The sequence below is a fragment of the Macaca thibetana genome, chromosome 19, assembly GCF_024542745.1.
Source record: "Macaca thibetana thibetana isolate TM-01 chromosome 19, ASM2454274v1, whole genome shotgun sequence".
Taxonomy (NCBI): Eukaryota; Metazoa; Chordata; class Mammalia; order Primates; family Cercopithecidae; genus Macaca; species Macaca thibetana.
The window spans coordinates 4,960,526-4,972,774 of record NC_065596.1 but is presented as its reverse complement, the minus strand read 5'-3'; the positions used below and the strand labels follow the sequence as shown (position 1 = coordinate 4,972,774).

Below are 12,249 nucleotides of genomic sequence, written 5' to 3'. Positions count from 1 at the left end.
GCAGGCTCGCACAATCACCCTCTTCAGGGGCAGTGTGGAGTGCACCTTGTCCTGGGGGATTTAAGAATAAAAGGGCATCTGCAGGGTGATCAACACAGCATTGGAGATAGCCAGGTGGGTGGATCTGGGTGGGCGAATCGGCCCCCAGGGAGCCCCTGCTTCCTGGATGTGGAGACCAAGGATGTTTCTGCCCACAGGTTGAGGTAGGGGTGACACGAGTAGGCCAGGAGGCTGAGTCCTTTTCTGGTGACTGCATCAGACCCTCAGAGCAGAGGAGTGGGCAGGACTGTGAGGGGCCCAGGGCAGGGGCAGTTTCCTCCTCAGGACATGTGGCATTTGGGGGTACCCCCTCCTAAGAATGAACTGAGCACCTCAGCAGCCACAAAGCACTGGCTGGGTGACTTGCCTGTCACCCTTATTAACTCGTACATAACCTAGGGTGCCCACCACATCGAGGCAGGGCCTGGCATGGTCCTTGCTGGTTCTCAGTGGTGTCATGTCCAGCGGTGGGTGGGACAGGAGGCCGACGTTTTCTGAAGCTGTTCGGCCTTGGCTGGCCCTATGTCCACATGTCATTGGTGCCCAGTAGGCAGTTGCAGAACGAACAGACTGCGGCAACTGAGGCTCCAGCATCCCGGGCTGGGGGCGGCCAGGGCCCTGACTGTCATCCTGTCTCTCTGACTTGAGCCACGTGCTGTCTGCTTGCAGCGGGCAGGATGTCGGCTGCCACTGTGCTGTCCCGGGAGCCCTACATGTGTGCACAGTGCAAGACGGACTTCACGTGCCGCTGGCGGGAGGAGAAGAGCGGCGCCATCATGTGTGAGAACTGCATGACGACCAACCAGAAGAAGGCGCTCAAGGTGGAGCACACCAGCCGGCTGAAGGCCGCCTTCGTGAAGGCGCTGCAGCAGGAGCAGGAGATTGAGCAGCGGCTCCTGCAGCAGGGTGCGGCCCCTGCACAGGCCAAGGCGGAGCCCGCCGCTGCCCCACACCCCGCGCTGAAGCAGGTGAGCCTGGCCTGTTGCCGGCAGCCCCAACCCTGGGAGGCAGAGGCCGTTCCACGATCCGCCCCACACCCTCACTGCGCCGCCTGATTGTTAACTGCGCGTCTAAATTGCAGTTAATGGTGGCATTGGGCGGCGAAAACACTAATTTGCAGTGTCTTTAGATTTTGTAGCTCTCACTCGCAGGCTGCCGGCTGACAAGTACTGCTTGTCTCCAAGGACTTTTCTGAAAGCCACGTTGAGATACCAAAGGGGCGTTTGGAAGAAATGTTCTTGCTAAATTTGGAGAGGAACAAGTTTGAAATCAAGTTTTTTGTTCTCGTGTTGTTTTATTTTAATGTTTCTCCTTCCCACCCTCTGTAGACCCGAAGCTCCCTTTTGGCAATTTTTGTCTTCTTGGAAGTTCTTTGCAATTCACTAAACACATTTCCTCAAGATCCCCACGCGGCGCCTAAAGTCCCCGGGGGACGGGCCTGTCCTGTGGGGCTCCCCCTCGGTCACTCTGGGCCAGCCAGCGGACGGCACTGACTTCGCTTTTAACCCCGATTTGTGTAGGTCATAAAACCCCGGCGTAAGTTGGCGTTCCGCTCAGGAGAGGCCCGCGACTGGAGTAACGGGGCTGTGCTACAGGTCAGAACCGCGCCGGGCGCCGGGAGCCCCGCGCCCCCACCGCAGCTCGTGACCACGTCAGTCGCCGACTGTCACGCTGCCTCTTCTATCTGTCTCTCCCTCTGTTTCTGTTTCTCTCTCTCCCCTCCCCCACCCCTCTGTGTAACTTACCTGGTCTCCTGATTTTGGACTTTAGGGACCCCGTGTGGGTGGGAAGAGGTCAGCCAGAGCAAGGAGAGGCTGCGCTGAGTGTCTCGCCCGCTGCTGTCTTTTTCCCTGTGTGAGCCGTCGCCCCCCTCTCTCCACTGCAGGCCTCCAGCCAGCTTTCCCGGGGTTCGGCCACAACTCCCCGAGGTGTCCTGCACACCTTCAGTCCGTCACCAAAACTGCAGAACTCAGCCTCGGCCACAGCCCTGGTCAGCAGGACCGGCAGACATTCCGAGAGAACCGTGAGCTCCGGCAAGGGCAGCGCCACCTCCAACTGGAAGAAGACGCCCCTCAGCACAGGTGGGTGGCCTTTGCAGGACTCCCCAGGGGACCTACCCATTGCAGGGTCCACCCTTCCTTATCGTAAACAGAGGCACATGTGCACCCAGTAAACACAGGAAGGCCTGCTTCCCAGACCCGCTTCCCAAGCTCGACCTCCTCGGACTCTGGCTTTCTCTCCCGCCCCTAAGCAGGACACCCTGAAGAAGTGACAGCCGCAAGCAGATAGGAAATAGTAACTACCCTCACTCTCTGCACCCAGGCTCAGCCTTTGACCCGCAAAATGTGGGCCAGGCCTGGTTCAGAGGGTGCCCCCACAGCCATCCACATGGACTCTTGTCAGCACACACCCCTGTCTTGCCCGCTCAGGGTTCCCCATTTCTCTTTGTGCCGCAGTGAACATCCTTTTTTCTGTCATTGTGCCATCCATGCTGCGGTTGCACCGAGTGGTGCAGAGTAGAACAGTAATGCGGGGCAGGGGGTGCGCCCAGGGCAGGGGCCAGGCTCACCTAGGGCAGGTCGTGGAGGCCTTGCCGGAGACGGTGTTTGAAGAACAACCAGTGGGGGTGAAGGCCCTCGAGTGGGCTCTCCTGAGTCAGCTGCGGCCCCACCGTCCCTGGCATGGTCCCGATGGCCTGTTTATTTTCTCACGTATGTGCTAACATTAGAACAAAAGTTTAATATTTATTGTGTCCACCATAAATGGGGAAATAAAAGGTGGTCAGGAAGGGCCAAGTTATGGAGACGGGCACCCTCTGGGAGAGGAACCAAAGTGTCCCACATGCACCCTGAAGCCTGTGACCCTGCAGGTAGGAGAGGACAGTCATGAGACAGATCCTAGGCAGAGTGGGGGAGCCTGAGAGTCTGCTGAGCCTGCCGCTGTCCTAAGTGAGGGGCGTGCCCAGGTACCAGGCTCTGCAGGAGCAGTTCAGGAGAGGGCAGATGTGTGCCTTAGGTTGGCTACTTTGTGTGTTAATGAGAGACCCTTTCTGTAAGCATTAAAATTTGAGCTGGGCACAGTGGCTCGTGCCTATAATCCCAGTGCTTTGACAGGCCAAGGCAGGAGGATTGCTTGAGGCCTGGAGTTTGAGACCAGTCTAGATCATGCAAACCACAAGACTTCATCTCTACAAATTAAAAACAACCACCACCAAGAAAAAAAAAACACTTGAGGGTAGCAGATAGGTTTTTTCCTTTTTTTTTTTTGTTTTTGTTTTTGTTTTTGTTTTTTGTTTTCTTCTTTTGGAGACAACTTCTTGCTATGTTGCCCAGGCTGGAGTGCAGTAGCACGATCATAGCTCACTTGCAGCCTGGATCTCCTAGACCCAAGCAATCCTACCACCTCAGCCTCTGGAGTAGCTGGGACTGCAGGGATGTGCCACCATGTCCAGCTGATATTTTTTTAGAGATGGGGCCTCGCTGTGTTGCCCAGGCTGGTCTCCTGGCCTCAAGCGATCTTCCCACCCCAGCCTCTCAAAGTGCTGGGATTCCAGGCTGAGCCTCTGCGCCCGGCTAAGATAGTTTTTCATGGCTGCATAGTATTCCATCCTGTATTATTATCCTGTTGCACAAATTTGTTTATGGTTTTCCACTGTTCTAAGCAGCACTGCGGTCAGTGCCTTCATTTCTGTAAACACAGGTGGCTGCTGACCCTCTGATGATTGCCCTGCACTTGGGATTACCTTGGCAGAACCTGGAAATGTCAGGGCCATTGAGTTGCTGCCTAAATACTCTGGCTCTGGGGCCTGGGATTTGAAACGTTGATTGAGTTAGTAGTGTGGGCAGCTTCGCAAGGGCTCCTGGGTCCTTAGTGTGTTTTGGGGCTGGGGTCTAGGCACCTGTGACTGGGTTCCTCCCAGGAGTCCTCCTGACGAGGGCCTTCTCGGCTGGTTGCTCTGTTCTGTTGCAGGCGGGACCCTTGCGTTTGTCAGCCCAAGCCTGGCGGTGCACAAGAGCTCCTCGGCCGTGGACCGCCAGCGAGAGTACCTCCTGGACATGATCCCACCCCGCTCCATCCCCCAGTCAGCCACGTGGAAATAGTGTGAGCCAGGCCCCGTGGAAGACGGGCTCCCTCCTTCCCCACCTGGCCCCCAGTCTAGAAGGACCCACTGTACCACCCTCCGCTGGCTCGGGAAGACACCGTGCCCGTCCCAAGAGCAAGCACCGGCCGTGCTGCAGAGGCGAGACCTCAATTCTTGGCTGCAAAGTTTCATCAGGGTTGGGGGGCTGGTGTCGCCTCATAGGCGGACAAGGATCATCGCTGGGGAACCTTTCCCGTGGGCTTTCTTCCTTTCTCTCTTTGCCTTTAGTTTGCCCGACACCAGCAGAAAAGTGGACCTTGGGGGTTGGTTCTGCTCCCGGCCCCCTTGTTCGGCCCCTGCCGGCACACGGGCGGCTCACCCTGGACACTGTGACGCGCATGGGCAAGGCCAGCGCCCGGGGCTTCTGAACCGAGCGGGGCATTTCGTTTTGTTTTTGCTTTTCCCCGTCTTAGGCTCCCGATCTTTGACTGCCTTCCCATGGCGATCTATAAGTTGAAAGATTTTTTTTTAATCACCTCATAATGATGGAGTTAAAAGTAAACCGTGCAGACCCTGGGGTCCCTGTTGTGCGCTGCGTCGTCCCACTGGCCCTGTGCCCTGGAGGGTGGGCGGCTTATGGTGCCACAGCCCCTGGCAGGGACGGCCGGCCCGCCCCGGTAACTGATGGACAGATGCAGGATGACAGAGGCAACCCTCGCTTCAGCTGAACGCTTCCATTGCTGCTGGTTCTGGAGACCCCCGCCCCGGACCTCCCAGACTTAGAAGAACAAACTGAGGAACAGACCCAGCCAGAGAAGCAGGGATTCCAGAAGCTGCCCGTGAAGGCCAGAAGCTGCCCGTGAAGGAAGGAGAGGATCCGGTCGGCAGCAGCCCCGAGCAGGAAGCTGGAGTGGGGACTGTTGCGGGGTTTTTCTGTTGTGGTTTATTTTATTAAATTCTTTCCTTTTTTCTATTCATTTCGATGGACGCAATCTTAAGCCACCCTGGCCTTGTTCCTAGCAGGTGAACGTGCACAGGTGTGTGGAGGTCGGGAGGCGCCGTCCAGGTGTGCGGCCAGCCGCTGCGCACAGACTTCAGGTTTTCCGTTTGGGTCTAGTTTAGAACCTGTCCTTAAACCTCGGGGTTGCTGTCAGGATTTGCTTTCAGACTTTTTTTTTTTTTTTTTTTTGTAACTCCCTTTAGAGTCTACAAAAATGTTTTAAAAGGATCAGGTCTGCTTTTAGTTTCATTTTTGTTTCTTTCCCGTCCCACTCTTTAAAAACTGGTTCCATGAGGAAAGGCAGAAGCCGTTCTGTGTCTCCTTCACGCTGGGCCGGCTTCTTGCTGTTGCGAGGGCGTCCTGTGCCCACTTACATGCGTGTGTCTCCGTGAGGACTGGGTTCCACCGGTCTCAATTGAGCTCCAGCCCTGGTTTTTCTACCCATGCAGTTAGGGGATTTAATTTAAATTTTTTTTTGTAGGGCCGCCGCCTTCAAACACAACTGCTACAACGTTCTAATAAAGGCTCATTTAACCCCCAGGCTCCTGTCGTGTGAATATCCTCAGTCTGTAGGAAACTTTTTTGATACACCATAGAAGACCTAGTTTTGGAAAATATTATCTAGTTTTTTGTTGTGCAAACCCCCAAATTTCTCACTGATTTTTGTTTTTTTGTGCATAACTTGGATGGGCTGAAGAAGGTGAGGGCAGGGTGGGGAAGGGTGGCTTTCATTCCAAGATCCAGGGATTTGGGGAAAAGGAAGGAATTTGATGTTTTTTGGGGTGGGAGGGGAGGGTGTGTTTTTTACACCAAAAAAAAAAAAAAAAAAAAAAAAAAAAAAATTCAAGAGTATGCAAGCATTTCTATTCCTCGCATTTTTCTGTGTGCCTGGCAAATAAATACCTGTCTCCTACGACCCTGAGCTGTTAGCCCTCTCTGTTCCATGACGGGGGCCAGATCTTCCAGCTCCTCCCGGAAGGAGCACCCAGGCTGGCTTCTTCCCACTGAAAGCCCTGCCCGGCGAACCAGCCTCAGTTCTATGCAGTGGCTGGGGATCAGGCATCCAGGCCAAAGTCACCTCTGCGTGCTGCAGCTTGGGTCAGCTGGGTCTGACCAGGGGGCCAGATCCGAGCCGCACCCGCCGGCCCCCAGCCCCAGCTCCAGCTCCTGACCTCTCCCAGCCTGGCCCAGCTGTCCTTTCAGGGCTGATGACTGTCAACCCGTCCTTATGGACTGCTGCCCCTTGAAAGGGAGAGGGTCAGCCCCAGGTCCCCAGGGAGTATTCCATCAGGGACAACGTACATACTGTGATATAGTTTTTTTTTTTTAATAATTTCAGGGGGCAAAAGTGTGAGATGCCTTAATCTTTGCTTCATTTCTGCTGTCTCGAGCACTCTAGCCCATTATTTCCTTTCAGTTCCTTGCAGCATAACCTCTATGATAAGCCCCAAGCGGGTTGTTGTATGATGACGTTTATGATGTTCCAGGTGAAGGCATTATTAAGTACCTCTCTGGGTGTGGGGTTTGGATTCATCAGGATAGCTATTGATTGATGTTTAGGGTGTTCTACCTGCAGCAAAGCACACCCTCAAAACCGGCCAGTGCCTGGTCCTGGTCTCTCTTGAGAGCCCTACCAGGATCAGGTTCCTGCAAGCCGTCAGAATGTGGGAGCCCCCAGCCCAACTGATTGTAACTATCCCCTGTTATCTGTGACATGAACCTCCAACAGCACCTGGAAACTTCCTTCTGTCGGCTGCCCTGTAGACAGGGCTGGGGAGATCTCAGAGTTCACACCTCGCCTGTTGTAGTGGAGGTGGGGGGTAGGGTTTGGAATGGCCAAGTGCCCTTGGAGCCTCCCACAGCTATGGCCGTCTTGACCTCATCCCAGGAACTCTATGGTGACATCAAGAACCATCTCTCTGATGAGGTCTGTAGAGCCCTTCTCAGGGTGGAACAGCCCACAGTGCTAGTGGCTCCTGGTCTTTCCTGTACTCCGCGGACCTTGGTGAAGCAAAAGCTTCAGGGCAGAGGGAATGGGGCGACCCAGTGGCAGCCCCACTGGGCCCCGTGGCTCCCACTCTCCTATTGGATGTAGAGGCAGGGGAAAGACTTCTCTATACAAATATTCTCATCGCAGGGGTCGCCATCACAGAAGGGATGATCCTTGCTGCTCTGCCATAGGGTTTTTGATGCCGAGCTATGCTGCAGATGACGTTAACCTAAAGAACTTGGACTGAGCTTTTAAAAAAGGACAGCAAACAATTTTATAATCCTTAAAGTGTAATAGACGGTTACACTAGTGCAGGGTATTGGGGGGGCTCTTCGGGGGTGGAGGCTGTCACTTGTATTTATTGTGACTCTAAATCTTTGATAGTAAAACAAATGTAAAAAGAAATGTTTGCCACCAGATGGGAATAGAAGTTCCAGTAAGCAGGCTGGAATGGGTGGCTATACGTTGTATCACGAGGAAGTTTTAGACTCTGAAGGATAATAAATGGATGATGTGTCAACTGAACTTTTCTTTTGTCCCTTCTGCCCTGGCTTCTCTGTATTGTTTCGTCCTAGCTTCCAAGGCAGGTTAGAGGGAGATGGAGGATGACCCTTTGTTAATAAGAGAAGCAAAGGGCGGGGTGCACCTGCTGCTGGGGCCTGATGGAGTCCCCACAGCCCCTCTCCTCTGGAGCTTTGTGGCCAACTTACCCCATGGGCTGGGAAAGAGGAATGAGAATCAGTGGGGACTGGGGAGGCTGAGGTGAGTGGATCACCTGAGGTCAGGAGTTCGATACCAGCCTGGCCAACATGGTGAAACCCCCATCTCTACTAAAAATACAGAAATTGGCCAGATGTGGTGGTGGGTGCGTGTAATCCCAGCTACTTGGGAGGCTGAGGCAGGAGAATCACATGAACCCAGGAAGCAGAGGTTGCAGTGAGCCAAGATTGCACCACTGCAGTATAGCCTGGGTAACAGACCATGACTCCGTCTCAAAAAAAAAAAATATCAGTGGGATTTGCTCGTCTTTGCCTCATCAGCAGGGTCTCATTGTTGCCCAGGCTGCAGTGCAGTGGTTTGATCTCAGCTCACTGCAGCCTCAACCTTCCTAGGCTCAGGTGATCCTCACATCTCAGCCTCCTCAGTACCTGGGACTATGGGCATGCACCACCACGCCCAGCTAATTTTCATATTTTTTGTAAAGACACGATTTTGCCATGTTGCCCGTGGCTGGTCTTGAAGTCCTGGACTCAAGCAGTCCTCTCACCTTGGCCTCCCAAAGTGCTGGGATTACAGGTGTGCGTCACCACACCTGGCCCCGTTTCTTGTCTTTGAAGCATCCCTGCCTCCGGCCTGGGAGGTGATACCTCCCCCACAGCTCCCAAGTGCCTGGTCTTATGGGCACAGAGCTGGCAGAGGACATGGTAGAAACTGAACCCCAGCCTGTCCCACTCCACCTGTGACACGTCTAGACTGGTGTCCCAGACCCCAGTACTGACCATGATAGATTTTTTTGAGACAGGTTTGTTCTGTCCCCCAGGCTGGAGTACGGTAGCATGATCTTGGTTCATTGCAACCTCCGCCTCCCAGGTTCTAGCGATTCTCCTGCCTCAGTCTCCTGAGTAGCTGGGATTACAGGTGCCGCCACCACCATGCCCAGCTAATTTTTGTATTTTTAGTGGAGATGGGGTTTCACCATGTTGGCCAGGCTGGTCTCAAACTCCTGAAGTGATCCACCAGCCTTGGCCTCCCAAAGTGCTGGCATTACAGGCGTGAGCCACCGCACCTGGCTTATAAAAATTATTTTTTATTTTTGAGATAGGCTCACTCTCGCCCAGGCTAGAGTGCAAAGCACAATCATAGCTCACTGCAGCCTCAAACTGGGGCTCAGGCGATCCTCCCACCTCAGCCTACTGTGTAGCTGGAGCCACAGGCTTGCTACAGGCATTTCTCACTTGGCCTGAGAAACATTCCTATGGGGTGCTGTCTCCTGGGCTTGGCTCTTGGTCCCTCGTGAGGCTCTGCTTCCCTGGATTGGGCACAGGCTCCTCAGTGCAGTTGGGGCAGATCCAAGGAGCAATCCTGGGTCATGGTCTCAAATAGCTTCTCCAGCTGAGAAAATGGGACACTCCCCTCATCCCTGATGCCTCATCCCTAACATCTCGTCCTCTCTGAATTGAGCCTTGGGTCTATGGCCACATGGCAGGCAGAGACCCTGGCCCCTGCTCCCACAGATTCATTGGTAGAGGGCATGCACTATGCCCTGGGCCCTGGAGATGTGGCAGGAACTATCCAGACAGAAACATATTGTAGCACCTTGAGAAGAGGGCATGGGGTGACATTTTAGGCAAGTCTTGAAGAGGGGAAAAGTGCCAGGAGTGTGCAAAGCCTCAGAGACAGGAGCCAGCATGGCAGATCAAGAACAAAAAAGGCAGTGTGGTGGGACTGGGTGGGAAGACAGGGGCAAGGGCATGGGTTTTAGCTAAATGCAGTGGGAGCCTAGGGAAGGCCCTGGGCTCAGTCCTCCAGCCACGCCCACTCCCAAGCCATGCCCACTACCCCAAGGATGGAGTTTTGCCCCCATTTTCCAGGTGGGGAGTCTGAGGCATGGCCCCAATCAGGAGCGGCACCCTTCGACTAAACCAGAGGGGCTGGGGGCTAGGTTTTCTTTCTTTTTCTTTTCTTTCTTTTCTTTCTTTTCTTTCCTTTCCTTTCTTTCCTTTCTTTCCTTTCTCTTTTCTTTTCTTTTCCTTTTTCTTTTTTGAGGCAGAGTCTTGCTCTGTTGCCCAGGCTGGAGTGCATTGGTGGGATCTTGGCTCACTGCAACCTCCACTTCCCAGGTTCAAGTGATTCTCCTGACTCAGCCTCCCGAGTAGCTAGGACTACAGGTGCAAGCCACCCATGCCCAGCTAAATTTTGTATTTTTAGTAGAGATGGGGTTTTACTATGTTAGCCAGTCTGGACTCGAAGTCCTGACCTCAAGTGATCCGCCTCCCAAAGTGCTGGGATTACAGGCATGAGCCACCATGCCCGGCCTCAGGAGCTAGGTTTTATACCTCCACTCTGATGTGGTCCAGCCAAAACTGGAGGCTAGGCACTGCCCCTCTTTTAGCCTCGGTTTCCTCATCTGCAAAACTGAAGGGGACAGGGCCATACCCTATTTGGAGGGATGAAGATAGAGCTGGCACTGCATCCCTAGGGCACCAGAAAGCCATTGACACTGAGTGAGCAGGGGCTGGGCATGGGGAGACCCACCAGAGGAGCAGCTATGTGGGGCTCATATGCAGGTAGGCAGGATTAGGATTTCCTAATAGACCTAATACATTTCCCCATATACCCTAAATGGGAGCCACTCCCAGGCTCTGTGGGGTCCTCTCTCGATTTCCTCCTTACCTCTCCGTCTCCTCTCCCTCTCTCCCTCCCAGACAAATAAGCTTACTGGCCTTACTCAAACACACCAGCTCTCCTCTTCCTGGGGAACACCTGGACTGTTTCCCTTAGCTTCCGAGTCCCTTTACTTTTTTTTTTTTCCTGAGACAGGGTCTCACTCTGTGATCCAGGCTGGAGTGCAGTGGCATGATCATAGCTCACTGCAGCCTTGAACTCCCAGGCCCAAGCGATCCTCTCACCTCACCCAAGTAGCTGAGACACGCCACCACGCCCGGCTAATTTTTAAATTTTTTGTACAGATGGCCATCTTGCTGTGTCGCCCAGATTGGTCTTTAACTCCTGGGCTCAAGCGATTCGCCCACCTCAGCTTCCCAAAGTTCTGGAATTACAGGAGTGAGCCACCACACCCCACCCAGAGTCCCTCCTTGAACACCTCCCAGCTCTACCTGGCATTTAGCACAACTTACAAGTGTTTTATTTCCACGTCATTCTTTTCTTTTACTTGACTTTTCAATTGTCTTGTTTCCGACAGGGATGGGCCCAAGTCTCTTCGCCATGAGCTCTGGGGCCTGGCAGACAGTAGGTGCTCAAGAAATGCATGATTACATGAATTAACAGAGAAGGGAATGAGCTAGTGAGTCCAGCTGAATCCTGCCCAGCCCTGCCCTGACTCCCCCCCTCACCCCCTCTTCACGAGAGGAAAAGGACCCACAGCAGGGGAGATCTTCCCCTACCCCCGCAACCTCACTATTGCTAGATCTGGGTTCAAATCACAGCTGTGAGCCGGGTGCACTGGCTCATGCCTGTAATTCCAGCACTTTGGGGAGGTCGAGGCAGGTGGATCACTTGAGGTCAGGAGTTTGAGACCAGCCTGGCCAACATGGTGAAACCCTGTCTCTACTAAAAATACAAAAAACTAGCCAGGCGTGGTGGCCTGCGCCTGTAGTCTCAGCTACTCAGGAGGCAGAGGCACGAGAATTGTTTGAACCGGGTAGAGGCTGCAGTGAGCCAAGATTGTGCCACTCCAGCCTGGGCAACAAAGAGAGACCCTGTTTAAAAAAAAAAAAAAAAATCACAGCTGTGTCTTTTTTGTTTGTTGTTTGAGATGGAGTTTTGCTCTTGTTGCCCAGGGTGGAGTGCAGTGGCATGATCTCGGCTCACTGCAACCTCCACCTCCCGGGTTCAAGCGATTCTTCTGCCTTAGCCTCTGAGTAGCTGAGATTACAGGTGCCTGCCCCATGCCCAGCTATTTTTTTTTTTTTTTTGTAGTTTTAGTAGAGATGAGGTTTCACTATGTTGGCCAGGCTGGTCTGGAACTCCTGCCCTCAGGTGATCCACCCGCCTTGGATTACAAGCGTTAGCCACCACGCCGGACTTTTTCTTTTTCTTTAGAGACAGGGTCGGGGGCGCAGTGGCTCAGACCTGTAATCCCAACACTTTGAGAGGCCGAGGCAGGTGGATCAGGAGGTCAGGAGTTCAAGACTAGTCTGGCCAAGATGGTGAAACCTCATCTCTACTAAAAATACAAAAATTAGCCGGGTGTTTGGGCACGTGCCTGTAGTCCCAGCTACTTGGGAGGCTAAGGTAAGAGAATCGCTTGAACCCGGGAGGAGGAGGTTGCAGTGAGCCAAGATCGTGCCACTGTACTCCAGCCTGGGCGACAGAGCGAGACTGTCTCAAAAAACAAAACAAAACAAAACAAAACAAAAAAACAAGAGATAAGGTATCAGCTGTGATGCCCAGGCTGTT

The 12,249-nt window shown here is 53.6% G+C and overlaps 3 protein-coding genes across 12 annotated transcripts in view; 2 read left to right on the top strand and 1 right to left on the bottom strand.

Moving 5' to 3' along the window:
• The window catches only part of GATAD2A (GATA zinc finger domain containing 2A), a 120,708-nt gene extending 116,383 nt beyond the window's left edge, over positions 1-4,325 (top strand). For 6 of the 10 annotated variants that reach the window (XM_050769562.1, XM_050769563.1, XM_050769564.1 and 3 more), the window contains 4 exons: positions 709-1,007; positions 1,560-1,634; positions 1,925-2,120; positions 4,009-4,325. In XM_050769562.1, coding sequence (XP_050625519.1) covers positions 709-1,007; positions 1,560-1,634; positions 1,925-2,120; positions 4,009-4,139 — 701 coding nt within the window. In that variant the 3' untranslated portion in view covers positions 4,140-4,325. The remainder of the gene's footprint in view (positions 1-708; positions 1,008-1,559; positions 1,635-1,924; positions 2,121-4,008) is intronic. The other 4 variants (XM_050769569.1, XM_050769568.1, XM_050769570.1 and 1 more) reach the window with 2 other exon arrangements.
• SUGP1 (SURP and G-patch domain containing 1) overlaps positions 1-12,249 on the bottom strand; it is a 273,381-nt gene that overhangs the window by 230,706 nt on the left and 30,426 nt on the right. The window lies entirely within an intron of this gene.
• Positions 1-12,249, top strand: part of YJEFN3 (YjeF N-terminal domain containing 3) — a 49,453-nt gene that overhangs the window by 11,301 nt on the left and 25,903 nt on the right. The gene's annotated exons all lie outside the window — the stretch shown is intronic.